Source organism: Lepus europaeus, chromosome 3 (genome assembly GCF_033115175.1).
Source record: "Lepus europaeus isolate LE1 chromosome 3, mLepTim1.pri, whole genome shotgun sequence".
In the NCBI taxonomy this organism is placed as follows: Eukaryota; Metazoa; Chordata; class Mammalia; order Lagomorpha; family Leporidae; genus Lepus; species Lepus europaeus.
Window position 1 is genome coordinate 125,312,165 of NC_084829.1, and position 12,999 is coordinate 125,325,163.

Genomic DNA, 12,999 nt, shown 5'->3' on the forward strand with positions numbered 1-12,999 from the left:
GTTCGTAAGTATAGATACCACTAATGAATGTTGTAGACAATATAATGTTTCTCAGTTTAGAAGGGAAAAATGCTTTGATCGGTTCTGAACTGAACATGAAGAATCAGAACCTAGTTGTAACTTAGACTTAAGCCCCATGCTTCTCCTGTGGTTGCTCCTGGTGGTTGAAATCATTCATTATTTCTATCAGAGTTGGTTGCTACGTGCACAGCCTTGAGATCAAACGTCAGGAACCTTGATTAAAAACTATGCTTATCTTCCCGAACTCCCTATTTATAGAAGATGTACTCACTGAATTATCTCTGATTATTTCCTTAACAACTCAAATGTGGATACAGGCTACAGGAGACAAATGTAGGGTATATGTTGCTTATGGAGTTGTATACAATTCCCAAGGACTGAGCAGTCCACAGCAAGAGCAGAACTGGGATACTCAGGACTTTATATGTATTATAAGCTTCGGCTACAGTGTCTTAAATTCTGCAATCATTCTGAAATTGAAAAATTCGCCATTTCTGGGGCAGGCATTTGGTGCAGTGGTTCAAATTAAGATGCTGCTTGGGATGCCTGCATCCCATATTGGAGTGCCAGTGTTAGTGTCCTGGTTCTGCCCCCTGATTCCAGCTTCTTATTAATGTGCATCCTGGGACACAGAAGGGGATGGTTCAAGTAGTTGAGTCCCTGTCATTCTTGTAGGAGACCCAGATTGAATTCCAGCTTCTGGCTTTGGCCTGATCCAGCCCTAGCTGTTATCTCTCTCTCCTCCCACCCCCCACCACCTCTCCCTTTCTCTCTCTCTCTGCCTGCCTCTGATATAATTTAAATTTTCTTAAAAAAAAAAAAACTCTAGTCATTTTGCTAGAGTCCTGTTCAGTTTATTTCTTGCTATCAAAACTCTCCCTTCAGCATGGTGTATCTGAGGGAGTTTGACAGCAGCTGGAAGAAAAGCAAAATCCATTCTCCTTGGTTGTTTTCTCCCTGTAGATCATCACTGTTGAGGAGGCAAAGCGCAGGAAGAGCACGTGCAGCTACTATGACGATGCGGACGAGGAGGTGCTGCCGGTCCTGCAGCCCCACAGTGCGCTCCTGGAGAACATGCACATAGAGCAGGTGCGTTCCCTGGGCCTTGAATGTGTTTCCCATCCCTGACCATATTTGTTCTTCTGACTTGGGGTGAAGAGTGAGTCAGGTTTGAGACAAGGAATGCCAGCAGCTCTTAGCAATATATATCTTACTTATATTCCTTCGTAAGGAATGTATATCTTATATACAATATATCTTACTTATATTCCTTAGTAAGGAATCTCTCGCACTTCCCTCATTAACAAGGCCTATGTCCCATTTTCTGCTTCAGAAAACTTAACAGCAGGGGTAGGCATTTTGGCATAGTGGGGTAAGCCACTGCTTAGTACACTGGCACCTTATATCCAAGTACATCACATATCGCGTCCCAGCTACTCCACTTCTTTCCAACTCCCTGCTTATGTCCCTGGGAAGACAGTGAATGATGACTCAAGTGCTTGGGCCCCTGCACCCATATGGGGGGCTGGATAGAGTTCCAGATTTCTGGCTTTGGCCAGTCCTGCTGGCTGTTGTGGCCACTTGGGAGTGAACTGTGTATGGAAGAGCTCTCTCTCACTCTCCCTTCTAGAAGATAAAAACAAAAAAACACATCAAGAACAGTTAGAGCAGTCTTCCCTACCACCTTATTGGGAGCATTAGGAGATGTCAGACTCTAAGATCCTTCTGTCAAACCTGAAGCAAAGTCATTTCTTAGCTTAAAAGTATTTTTCATGTCCTACCATAGCCATAATGTACTTCAAATGGACAAAGTTATCCTAGAAGTTGTGGAATGGTTCTGATGGCTTTCACTTACATAGCCGATGTGTGCTTTATTTGCTTCATGAAAAGTACTTGTTTTTCTGTCATTTTCTTTGTGTATGTTATAAAAATTTATTACTTGCATTTTATGATCTAATGCGCTTATGTTTTATTTGAGAGACATCAGAGGTATAATCACACACACACACACACACACACGTCCCATTAACTGGTTCACTCTCAAATGCCTCCCAGGTTGAATCTGGGAGCCAGGAACTTAACCCCATCCTTGTGGGTGGTTGGGGTTAATTAATTTGAGCTACAACCACTGCTTGCCAGAGTGTGCGTTAGCAGGAAAGTGGAGCTGGGTCCAAGAATTGAACCCAGGCTTTCTGTTATGGGATGGAGTCATCTTAACCAGTAGGCCAAGTGCTCACCCTCTATAATATACTTATATTCCTTAGTAAGGAATCTCTCGCACTTCCCTCATAGTTATCTTAGAAACCTGAATTTCAGAGAACTTAATCAATGAAGTTTCCGTGCCCTAATTTTACAAATGAGTCAGAAAAGGCTCAGGAAAGCCAATAGACTTTTACCAAGTGCTTATAGAGATGAGATTCATGCCAGATTTTAAACACTACATAGCCTTCTTGAGTAATGTTCTTAAAATAATGTACATTATTCATACTTATGGCAGCCGAGTTTAGTAAAAATATTCGTGTAGGTGAAAGATATGGTTACATTAAGGACAGACTCCCTCTGACTTCTCACATAAAACACTTGTTTTCTTACTCTCACTTCTGTAGGAAGCTACAGTTGTCAGTAGCAGCTCTGAGCCAATGAGAATTTAGAAAGAATAATTGGAGGGGCTGACGTTATGGTACAACAGGTTAGGCCACTGCCTGCAACGCTGGTACCCCATTTGGTGTCAATTTGAGTCCTGGCTACTCCACTTCCTATCCAGTTCCCTGCTTATGTTCTTGGGAAGGCAGTAGATGATGGCCCAAGTGATTGGGCACCTGTACCCACAGGGCATACCTGGTTGAGGCTCCTGGTTCCTGGCTTTAACCTGGCCCAGCCCTGGCTGTTGTGGCCATTTGGAGAGTGAACCATTGAATCTAAGATCTGCCTCTCTGTAACTCTGATTTTTCAAATAAATCAATCAATCTCAGGGAGAGAGGGTGGAAGGACAATTGGAGAAATACAAAGCGACTTCAGAAAGTTTCTGGGAAGTGGAATTAAACAGTGATGAGCATTTTCCGTGAGCTCTTTGAAGACCCTCCCATGAGTTGTTTGGTCAAAGTCAGGTTGGAGGGTAAAGGAAGAATGAGTATCTAGTTCATATCTCTCTAGCCACTTCATTCTGCATCTTCAGTGTACAGAGGCAGGGGAGAACCCCCACAGTGAGACTCTGAAGGGGTCCTCTGGGTAGTGTCGCTGTCAAGGTAAATGGTGTCCATCAATGATTTCCCTGTTTGGTTTTTAGTTGTTTTATAGTGGGAAATAGTCACCCAAGTAAAGGGGAACGGTATGTAAGAGTCTGATTTTGAGTCTGAGTCACAGGTGGTTATGTTCTGCTTCTAGTTTGTGAGTGATTTGTGGGGGACCCATGTATTTACATCTCCTTCTTTGGCCCTGCAGCTGGCCCGTCGCCTTCCAGCAAGGGTACAAGGGTATCCCTGGAGACTGGCCTATAGCACGCTGGAGCACGGAACCAGCTTGAAAACTCTCTATCGGAAATCAGCATCACTGGATAGCCCCGTCCTGTTGGTCATCAAAGATATGGATAATCAGGTGAGGCCTGTTCCTCTCATAGGAAACATTTTAAATGTGATTTTCAAACCTACCCAATAGTAGAGAGACCAGCACAATGAAGTTCCATTACCCAGATGTGACCGTTAGCAAGATTTTGCCACATTTCCTTCTGTGTGTTTTTTCTTTATATTTTTCTTTGTTAAAGTATTTTTTTTTTAATTTTTGACAGGCAGAATGGACAGTGAGAGAGAGACAGAGAGAAAGGTCTTCCTTTTGCCGTTGGTTCACCCTCCAATGGCCGCCGCAGTAGGTGCGCTGTGGCCGGCGCACCGCGCTGATCCGATGGCAGGAGCCAGGTGCTTCTCCTGGTCTCCCATGGGGTGCAGGGCCCAAGCACTTGGGCCATCCTCCACTGCACTCCCGGGCCACAGCAGAGAGCTGGCCTGGAAGGGGGCAACCGGGACAGGATCGGTGCCCCGACCAGGACTAGAACCCGGTGTGCCGGCGCCGCAAGGCGGAGGATTAGCCTAGTGAGCCATGGCGCCGGCCTTATTTTGTGATAAGTCCCTATCATGCCATCCCACCTCAACCTATGTCTGTCATCTGTAAAAGCAAAATAGAGCATTTTTCCTAGTCTTATTCTAAAGACTTAGTTTTGCTATGCTTACCATGGATTTGGAAACCATAATAATACTTGACAACTAGAAGCTGGAAAAGTCCAGTCTGGATTTGGAGATAGTAGCAGAAATATATTCTGGTGCTATGCTGTAACCTTTTTTCTGTGTTGCAGCAGTCTCCCCCAAAAATGGTTGTAAGGGAGAATCAATCTAGGCCAGGGTGTGTCCTGCCTGGAGTGTCCAGCTGTTGAGAAACATCAGGGTGTGTACTGCACCATTCTGATTTTACTCTCACCTCTGTTAGAGCTGGGCTTTCTTGGAGACACTGGTGAAATTGAGCTGTTACTGCATGTAGCCTACGTTCTTTCTTCTTCCCTCATACAGAGTGGAATCTGTCCAGGTTCCCTTCATTAACTACCCCATCAGGCTTGTGCATCACTAGAAGGCATTATTCACATCTGTTCTTCATTCTTTTCACTTTGATTTGTGTTATGTTAAGAAGAAATCCTTTAAGATTTCTAAGATGGGGATGCCATTATTTTTCTACTTACTGGTTTTCACACAGATTTTATTCAACCCCCATTCATTAATTTATTCATTCAGCAAATGGCTAACTACGTGTTACAGACAGGGCATTGTTCAGCATCGGAGTACTTACTGTGAAACACAGAATCAACATGTATCATTTTAGGGGAAGCAGAACTTTGCTGTCATTGTGCATCTTAGGAAAAGATAGAAGAGATTGGGTACTAAAGACTCTCTCTCTTAGGATTATTTACTTAATTGAAAGGCAGAGTTACAGACAGAAGGGAGAGACAGAGAGCTTCCATCTGTTGGTTTGCTCCCCAAATGGCCAGAACTATGCCAGGTCAGATCCAGGTGCCTAGAACTCTATCCAGGTCTCCCATGTTGGTGCAGGGGCCCAAGAACTTGGATCATATTCTCCTGCTTTCCTAGGCATATTAGCAGGGAGCTGGATCTGAAGTGGAGCAGCTGGGACTCAAATCAGTGCTCATATGGGATGCCAGGTCACAGGCAGCGGCTTAAGCCACTGTGTCACAGTGCCAGCCCTGACCCTGTCTTTCTTAACGGTAACCTCTGTGACTTTGTAAAGAAATAATGATAGTTTCAGAGTTGCATGGAGGAGTGGAGCTGCTTTTGATGTTACTATTATTATTTCCTAATTGATGGCATTTTGTTTGTTAACAATCCATGTTGGAATACTGGGTAGAGTCAATATAAAAATTAAAATCATAACATATGGTGTCAAATGCAATTATCGATGGGTTTAGTGAGGTGTCTGAGAAGTTGAGTGCTATGTGTTGAGTGAGGTAAGACGTGGTTATGTTAGACCACTCATACAACCCTTCCCCATAAGTATAGATTAATTCTACTTACTTACTGAAGACATCAGACTTTTTGGAGAACATGATGGTCCACACAGAGCAGGTATGGATGCAGCACAGTCTCACCAAGCTGCCTGTCAGCAGCTGCATGCAAGAGGCCTACAACTGAAGCTTACACTGTTTGTTAGGGGTGGAGTCTTATGATTCATGTACCTTGGGGCACTTGTATTGTTTGAGGGCACCTGAACACTAACTCTGCTTTCCCCACCCCACCTAGCCCCAAGGAAAGAATGTGGCTTGGCTGTGTTTGGGAACATGACAGAACAACTCCTGTAAATGTATCTGCACATAAATTAAATGAAGTTCTAATGTAAAAATATTTCATAGGCCGAATGGTAGCTGTTAGGAACTCTGCAGAAACAATCTCAGTGAAAGAACCAGAACTGGTGGAAATCTTAAAAACAACAATCACTTAAAGTCTGGAAGATGTCCTAAGGGCATGGAGAGTGATATTCTGGGACATTTGAGGTACCACCTTCTTACCCTCTCCACCCCCCAGCTCAGAGTGACAGGAGTTCTTCTCTGGGCAGGAGTCTGTTGTGGTGGACCCCCTCTAGGTGCAGGTCCTCAGCACTTCTTAGCACTACTCAAGGTCTGGATTTCAGAGGCTAAAAATCTAGGCAAGTGTGGCCTGTAGATAAGAGACTCTGTTCCTCCATCCAGACCCACTCACAGAGCCTTAGGTACGGCAGGCTGAGATACAGGGATCTCTCCTGCCCTTGTTCCAGTGCCCAGGGCAGAAGTTCCATGCCAGGTGAGGTAAGCCAAGACCACAGGATACTGCCCCTGCCTACCACCCTACCCATAAAATAAGCTTGTTCCTCCAAGAGAAGAAAGCCATTGTCCAGCTTCTAATCTAAGGCAATGGCTTAGAAGAAGCAGGTCGTAAGACATAGAGGAACTGACTGACTCAGATCACTAGAGGAAAGTTCAGGACACTCTAGAAAACCATGAAAGTATTTCTGGCAAACAAAAGGATTATTTTTTTCTTAAAAGTCATTTCAAACTAAGCTATATTGGCTCAATCATTTTAAGGATCTGGTTTTAATAAGTATATTGATATACATATTGATATCATTACAGATCAAAAATAATGAAAGTTTTGTTTTCTTGGTGAAAAGCCTGGCTGTGATTCGCTTATAAAACGTAAGAGATGTGACTAGTTCTCCCAAGCCCTCACCTTTATGTGCAAGGTGCATCTTGTTGTTTACTGTTCCCAGTATGTTACCTGTTACTCACTTAAAAAAAAAAAAAAATGTCTCCATGGTTGAGTTTGGAAGTGTTGGGCCAAACTGTTGGCTTTTGACAAACAAGTTCTCTCAGTTTTATCTGATGGATTTTCCTTGCATTAGGAAGCTAGGCAGCTGGGCCACTGGGGTTCCAGTTAGAGCTGTGACATTTTGTTGATTCTTTTGTTAGTAGGTCTTTTTACTTACCAAGTATAATTTGGTAATAATATCTGCCAAAAGAGGTATAATGAGGTCTGAGAACAAGACCGTATCAAAAATATTTCCTAGAGCTGTTCTTTGAGAGGTTTAGATTTAAAAGTTGGTAACATTTCTGTTTTCCTTTGACAGATTTTTGGAGCATATGCAACTCATCCTTTCAAGTTCAGCGACCACTATTATGGCACAGGAGAGACTTTCCTGTACACATTTAGCCCTAATTTCAAGGTACACAGATGGGGGAAATATCCAACTTTCCAATGTCATAGTGTCACCAGGGAGGTGGGTAGGGAGTGGTAGTTATGAGGGCACCAACTGTCCTGTAACCTCTTCTGGACTCATGCCAGCCCAGGTTAGCACTTCATGACTGTAACACACAAACAGCTTCCAGGCCTTGGGAATTGCTCAGCCTGGAACCCAAACAGGGGCTGCAGCTGGGAGCAGCTGGAGACTGCATTCCAAGGCCAGGTCTGGCAGTCCAGAGCTTGCTAGGTCAAGGGGTAGTTTCCTTCCACCCAGAAGTTCTATCTAATGTTCACTGTTTGTTAATTTCTCCAGATTAAAATGTTTGTTCTCTGTTGTGTGTTTCTACCCCTAGGTCTTTAAGTGGAGTGGAGAAAATTCATATTTTATCAATGGAGACATAAGTTCTTTAGAACTTGGTGGTGGAGGGTAAGGTTGTGGTTGTTACTGTTACTGTTTTACCACCTGACTTGAGTGGATCTGTTTAGTCTCAGCTAACCATGATATTGGTGTCAGGTGACTTTTAGCTAATCTGTGTGCTAAACACATGACCTAACCACTGACACAATCAAAGTGACCTAGCACATGACACAAAGAATCACAGGTAAAATCATTTATTTATATGCCTAAATGAGCAACTATTACCACTTATCTTTTAGAAAAGACATGTAGTTTCAAGGAAATATAGGAAATATACCCTGTATTTTACAAGCATGTTAGAGTTTTGTCTGTGGCATAAAAGAAAGAAGCTAGGGCAAGGGAGGGCATTAAGTGCTCCACATATGAGAAGTATTTTCATCTTTTTTTTTTTATATTTTCAGGGGACGATTTGGTTTGTGGCTAGATGCTGATTTGTACCATGGACGAAGCAACTCTTGCAGCACTTTCAATAATGACATTCTTTCCAAAAAGGAAGACTTCATAGTTCAGGACCTGGAGGTATGGACATTCGAGTGAAATTCAGACCGCCTTAAAACACAACATTGAAAAGACTGGGTTCCCTTGGCCCTCCTAACGTTGGCTGGAAAACAAAGTCCCAGGCCAGGCTGCCCCATCCCACCATATTGCTTTCTTTCTGCCGTCATCTCAGAGCATGATCACCTTGCAGAAAGATTCTGAAAGGTATGTGTGGAAGGCAGGTGCTGAAGAAGGAAATTTGAAGTCCAGACTGTTGAAAGACTTTGTACTTCCACTTGCTTCCAATCCATGCAGTGAGGAATCAGAGTGTTTATAGATATATGAGTTAATGCAATTTTTATTTTTGGTAACTGTGAAAAAAAAAAGATACTGTGGAAATATATACATGCCTTGTGTATTTATCAACATAATTTTCATTACCAAATGTACAGCTGTTGTTTGCCGTGGGAAAGGTTTGTCTCATTCAGAAAAATTGAAAGTACACAGCACTTAAAGGGAATAGTTTTTTTTTTTAAAAAAAGTGTTTTATTTATTATTTCTAGTTTATTGTCTACAATGTGTTGGCAGGTTTTTTCTTTTAATGTGTCAAATACTGAAATAAAGAAATGTATACATTTTGTGCTATGTTTTTGGGAACAAATCTGTTTGATTTATATAGTTTTATATTGAATTTTTTTTGCCCTGATTGTTTAGGGTGATAGGCCATCAGTAGCATATATGTATATAGATATATACATATGTGAGTATATAATACTGAATTTTTAAAAGCTCATTACCAATGTTCATTGATTTGTCATATTATAGAACAGCTTTTTATTTAGCCATTATAAGGTACGTTTTTAGTTTTTCAACCGTGAACATATTTGTGTAAAAAAGAATGTACCACTTTTCACAGTTTTAAGTTGATATTTATAGAAATGGATACCTTTATGAATCTAGACTTAGGACAGAACACCCCTTTGGAAAAAAAAAGTTTTACTTCTTATAAAATCATGTGTGTTAATAGCAAAAACTTTATTTTCATAGTGTTTTTTGCACAGCTTTCCCTAAGTGTTTACATTCATGAGCAGGCCTCTATTTTAAGGGGGGTTGGGTGCTTTAATTTCTGCATTTTTGAAAATCAAATGAAAACTGTCAGGTTGGACCAACTATCTTGGTTTCTAGATTTTTTTTTTTATTTGAGAAAAAGCAATGTAAAGAAATTTGGAATTCTTTACCAGAATTGAAATAAAAAAGAAAACCCGTTTCTAAAATACCAACCCATTTTCACATCATAAAAATTTTTATTATAAGTATAATAAAGCCTCGTTAAAAATTTAACCAATATTATTGATTGTTAGACTTCTATGAAAGCCAAAGACTGCTGATGAAAAAAAAATTACAGGTAATAGCCAAAGTTGAAACTGGACTGTCGTAAATTATTTCCTCACTGATCTTTGAAAGGACAAATTAATAACAAGTAGTACTTATGCATCTGCATTTAAAAAAAGCTCTTAGAGTATTTCCTTTAGATTTTTCTCCTATTTTAGACTATTTGTAAGGGAACAAACAAACTTGCCAGTGACCACTTGTCAGATCAACAACTATTATACTCCCTTTCCATTCCATGCAAGTTTAAATGAATGCTATAACATTTTAAATCTGTAGTCCAGGCATATTTTTCACCCAAGTTCTCCTATTGAGAACTCTTGATTAACAACATTATTGGCAGTTTAACTTTTTAATCTGCTTGTTAAATATGTGTTGGTGTGAGATACCAGGAATGTTTCATGTTTATCATATTTACCATTTGCAACCATATGCTATTAATAAACAAAATGGTCATTTTGCATATAGTTTACTCTTACCTAGTTTAGTCCATGATACTATACTTGTGAGAGCATATCCAGATGCTATGTTCTCTATTTAAAACAGTATTGTCCAGTCAGAAATGTGTGATCCTTCCTTGATGGCTATTGACTATATGTAATGCAGTGCTATCCCAATATTTTCAATAAAGGAATTTATGCACTCAGTGTGATTTTCTTTCCCAAGGATTTATTCATCAGGCATTTAATTGGGTACTAGAGTGTTTACTTTTGTGAGATGGTGATGAAATATCTGAGACTAAACAAGGTCCAGCACTAGTGTTTTCATTGCCACCCTGGAAACTCTCTCTTCATTCCCTGTAGCATCCCCGCCTCTTCTCTCATCAGTTCATGGAAATTACTTTGTTGTAGTTACTCCAGACAAGTCTTGCTCTGTCTACCAGCCTCTCTGCTCTAAATCCTCCTGGCTGTTCTATGAATAATGACTTCCTCCTTTTAACATCTGTCTCAACCTGTTTCCTCATTTCCTTGAGGGAGGGACACTTTCCCACTGGATGAGATTTCTTTGGCATCCTGTAACCTAACTCCTAAAGATGAAAACACCAAACAATTTTCATTACTTCTAAATCTTTAAGTTCATAAGTCCCTATCACAGGACTTAGGTAGGAGGAGGCAACCAAATGTTTTTCCAGGCTCTCTTGAAAATGATTTAGGTATATCCCCATTCTGAAAGCCACCAGGGACACCCAGAACTAGTATGAGAAGTATGCTGCCCTTAATTTAACTTCCCTTTCCTTAATTCCGTTTACAGTTTTAGACACACACGAAACAGAAGTAATAAAAGATTTGCTCTCCTTTTGAAGGCATTGAGGACCTCTCAAGCCAGAAAGGGGTTCTCAGGTTTATGTTCTTTTTAGGACATTTAACATCTTTTACTAATTTAATCACAGAAAAGTAAAAGTGGTCAGAAGCCAACAGAAATGTCAAAAACTCTAGATTAAAGAGCCATACTCACTCCTTGTACAAGTCTCAAAAGTGCCTTTGACCACTTCCTTCTGCCTAATCAGATCACACTCTTTCTCATCTAGGGGAAGCCCCTGATCTATTCCCACGTCCTAGCCTATGATCTTTATTCACAGTGATCCCCTCCCAGAAGCTGTCTTTAGTGAGAAAGTTAAACTTCACAACTCACACCAAAGTCTTAAGGTCTTACTCCCTTACCTTACCTTCTGTTTCAACTCACTAGTGGTTCAGAATAAAAATTATACAGGGTCTCCCTGGTAGGACCAATCAAGCCATCAAAATGGTGTATTTTTATAGAATAGTTTGGGTAACCTTTTATCTTTTAGATCAGCAATGCACAATAGAACACTCTATGATGGTGGGAATGTTCCACTAATTGTCCTTTGTGATAGCAACCAACTATCACACTAATGTCCAACACTTAAAATGTGCCTTGGGTGTTGAGGGAGCTAAATTTTCTATTTCATTTACTTTTTTCATTTAAGATAGCCATATATGACAAGTGGCTTACCATATTAAACAGCACAGCCTTAGATCAAAATGTTACTACCAAATTTTATTATCATCAGACTATGCTTTCTCACTGTAACAAAACCTTCAGTTCCAAGGATCTGTATTTTTCTCTCATCATTCATTATATATTTCTACACAGTCTGGCACCACCTGAGATTTTAGCATGTCTCCTAGTCTTAAGGTAGGCAGCTTACAAAGCAACCAGAGAACTGCATTCTGTAGACTGTTTCCATAATGAAAAATTGAGTCCCTATGGGATTACTGATCCCTCTCTCTAACCAAGGGTAATGAAACCTCTCCTAGTGCCCAGGGCTGTCTCACATAAGGTTTTCCTGATGTGGCCATAGCACATGTTTTTTCTTATACTGGATGTGCTACTGACTCCTTATCCTTAACAGGCACCTATCCACAATTCATGATAAGGGCCACACAAAAGAAAAATGAACACATTACTTACATAGAATTATGCATCCAATCTCAGAGCCATCAGGAGTAATGGGACCCTTAAGAATGCCTCCTGGGGCCAGCACTGTGGCGCAGTGGTTTTAAGTCCCAGCCTGCCATGCTGGCATCCCATATGGGTGCAGGTTCAAGTTCTGGCTGTTCCACTTCCCATACAGCTCTCTGCTATGGCCTGGGAAAGCAGTAGAAGATGACCCACAGTGCTTGGGCCCCTGCACTTGTGTGGGAGACCTGGAAGAAGCTCTTGCCTCCTGATTTCAGATAGCTCATCTCTGGCCATTGTGGTTATTTGGGGAGTGAACCAGTGGATGGAAAGCTTATCTCTCTCTCTGGCTCTACCTCTCTCTCTAACTCTTTCAAATAAATAAAATAAATCTAAAAAAAAAGAGAGAGAGAGAGAGAGAGAGAGAGAGAATGCCTCCCACAGTGCTATTCGATGACCAATCTTCCTTTCCCAGTTAGCCTTGGAGGGTGGGAAGATTGCCACATGTACACCCAGAGAAATTACCTGAATGTGGAGAAAGTTTTCAATATTAGCCTGTTAGAATGAAACGCAGCCAAAATTCGTGGGAGGGAGACAATTAGATAGACTTAGTGCCATCAACAAGGGACTACAATTTGATTAAACCCTCCACTGCAGCATTATGGAAAGTAAACCTGAATGAAAAGCCCACAAGGGCATTTCAGGCATGGAAAGCCAAGACACTGAGGCAAAAAATGTCCTATGCGAAGGATCTCGGTGGGTGAGACCCCAGTGGAAAGAAGTGGTCATCAAAGAAAGAGTTATTTTTCTCTGAAGGGAGGAGAGAAATTCCACTTTGCTTATGGCCTCATCTAAATACTGACAGAATTTGTGGATTCGAAAGGTTTCCATAGCCTAGGCAGCTCATGTCAAGAGCCTCAGGTGATCACTGACGTTATACATAAAAGTACTAATTGCTAAAGTAACAAGAGTCACTGTGCACTAACTTCCTGTGCAGGACTTCTG

The 12,999-nt window shown here is 41.2% G+C and overlaps 1 protein-coding gene across 8 annotated transcripts in view; it reads left to right on the forward strand.

The window, feature by feature from the left end:
- The window catches only part of NCOA7 (nuclear receptor coactivator 7), a 162,553-nt gene extending 152,333 nt beyond the window's left edge, over nt 1–10,220 (forward strand). For all 8 annotated transcript variants that reach the window (XM_062186720.1, XM_062186719.1, XM_062186725.1 and 5 more), the window contains 5 exons: nt 985–1,110; nt 3,463–3,615; nt 7,177–7,272; nt 7,643–7,716; nt 8,109–10,220. In XM_062186720.1, coding sequence (XP_062042704.1) covers nt 985–1,110; nt 3,463–3,615; nt 7,177–7,272; nt 7,643–7,716; nt 8,109–8,244 — 585 coding nt within the window. In that variant the 3' untranslated portion in view covers nt 8,245–10,220. The remainder of the gene's footprint in view (nt 1–984; nt 1,111–3,462; nt 3,616–7,176; nt 7,273–7,642; nt 7,717–8,108) is intronic.
- The last annotated feature ends 2,779 nt before the right edge of the window (nt 10,221–12,999 follow it).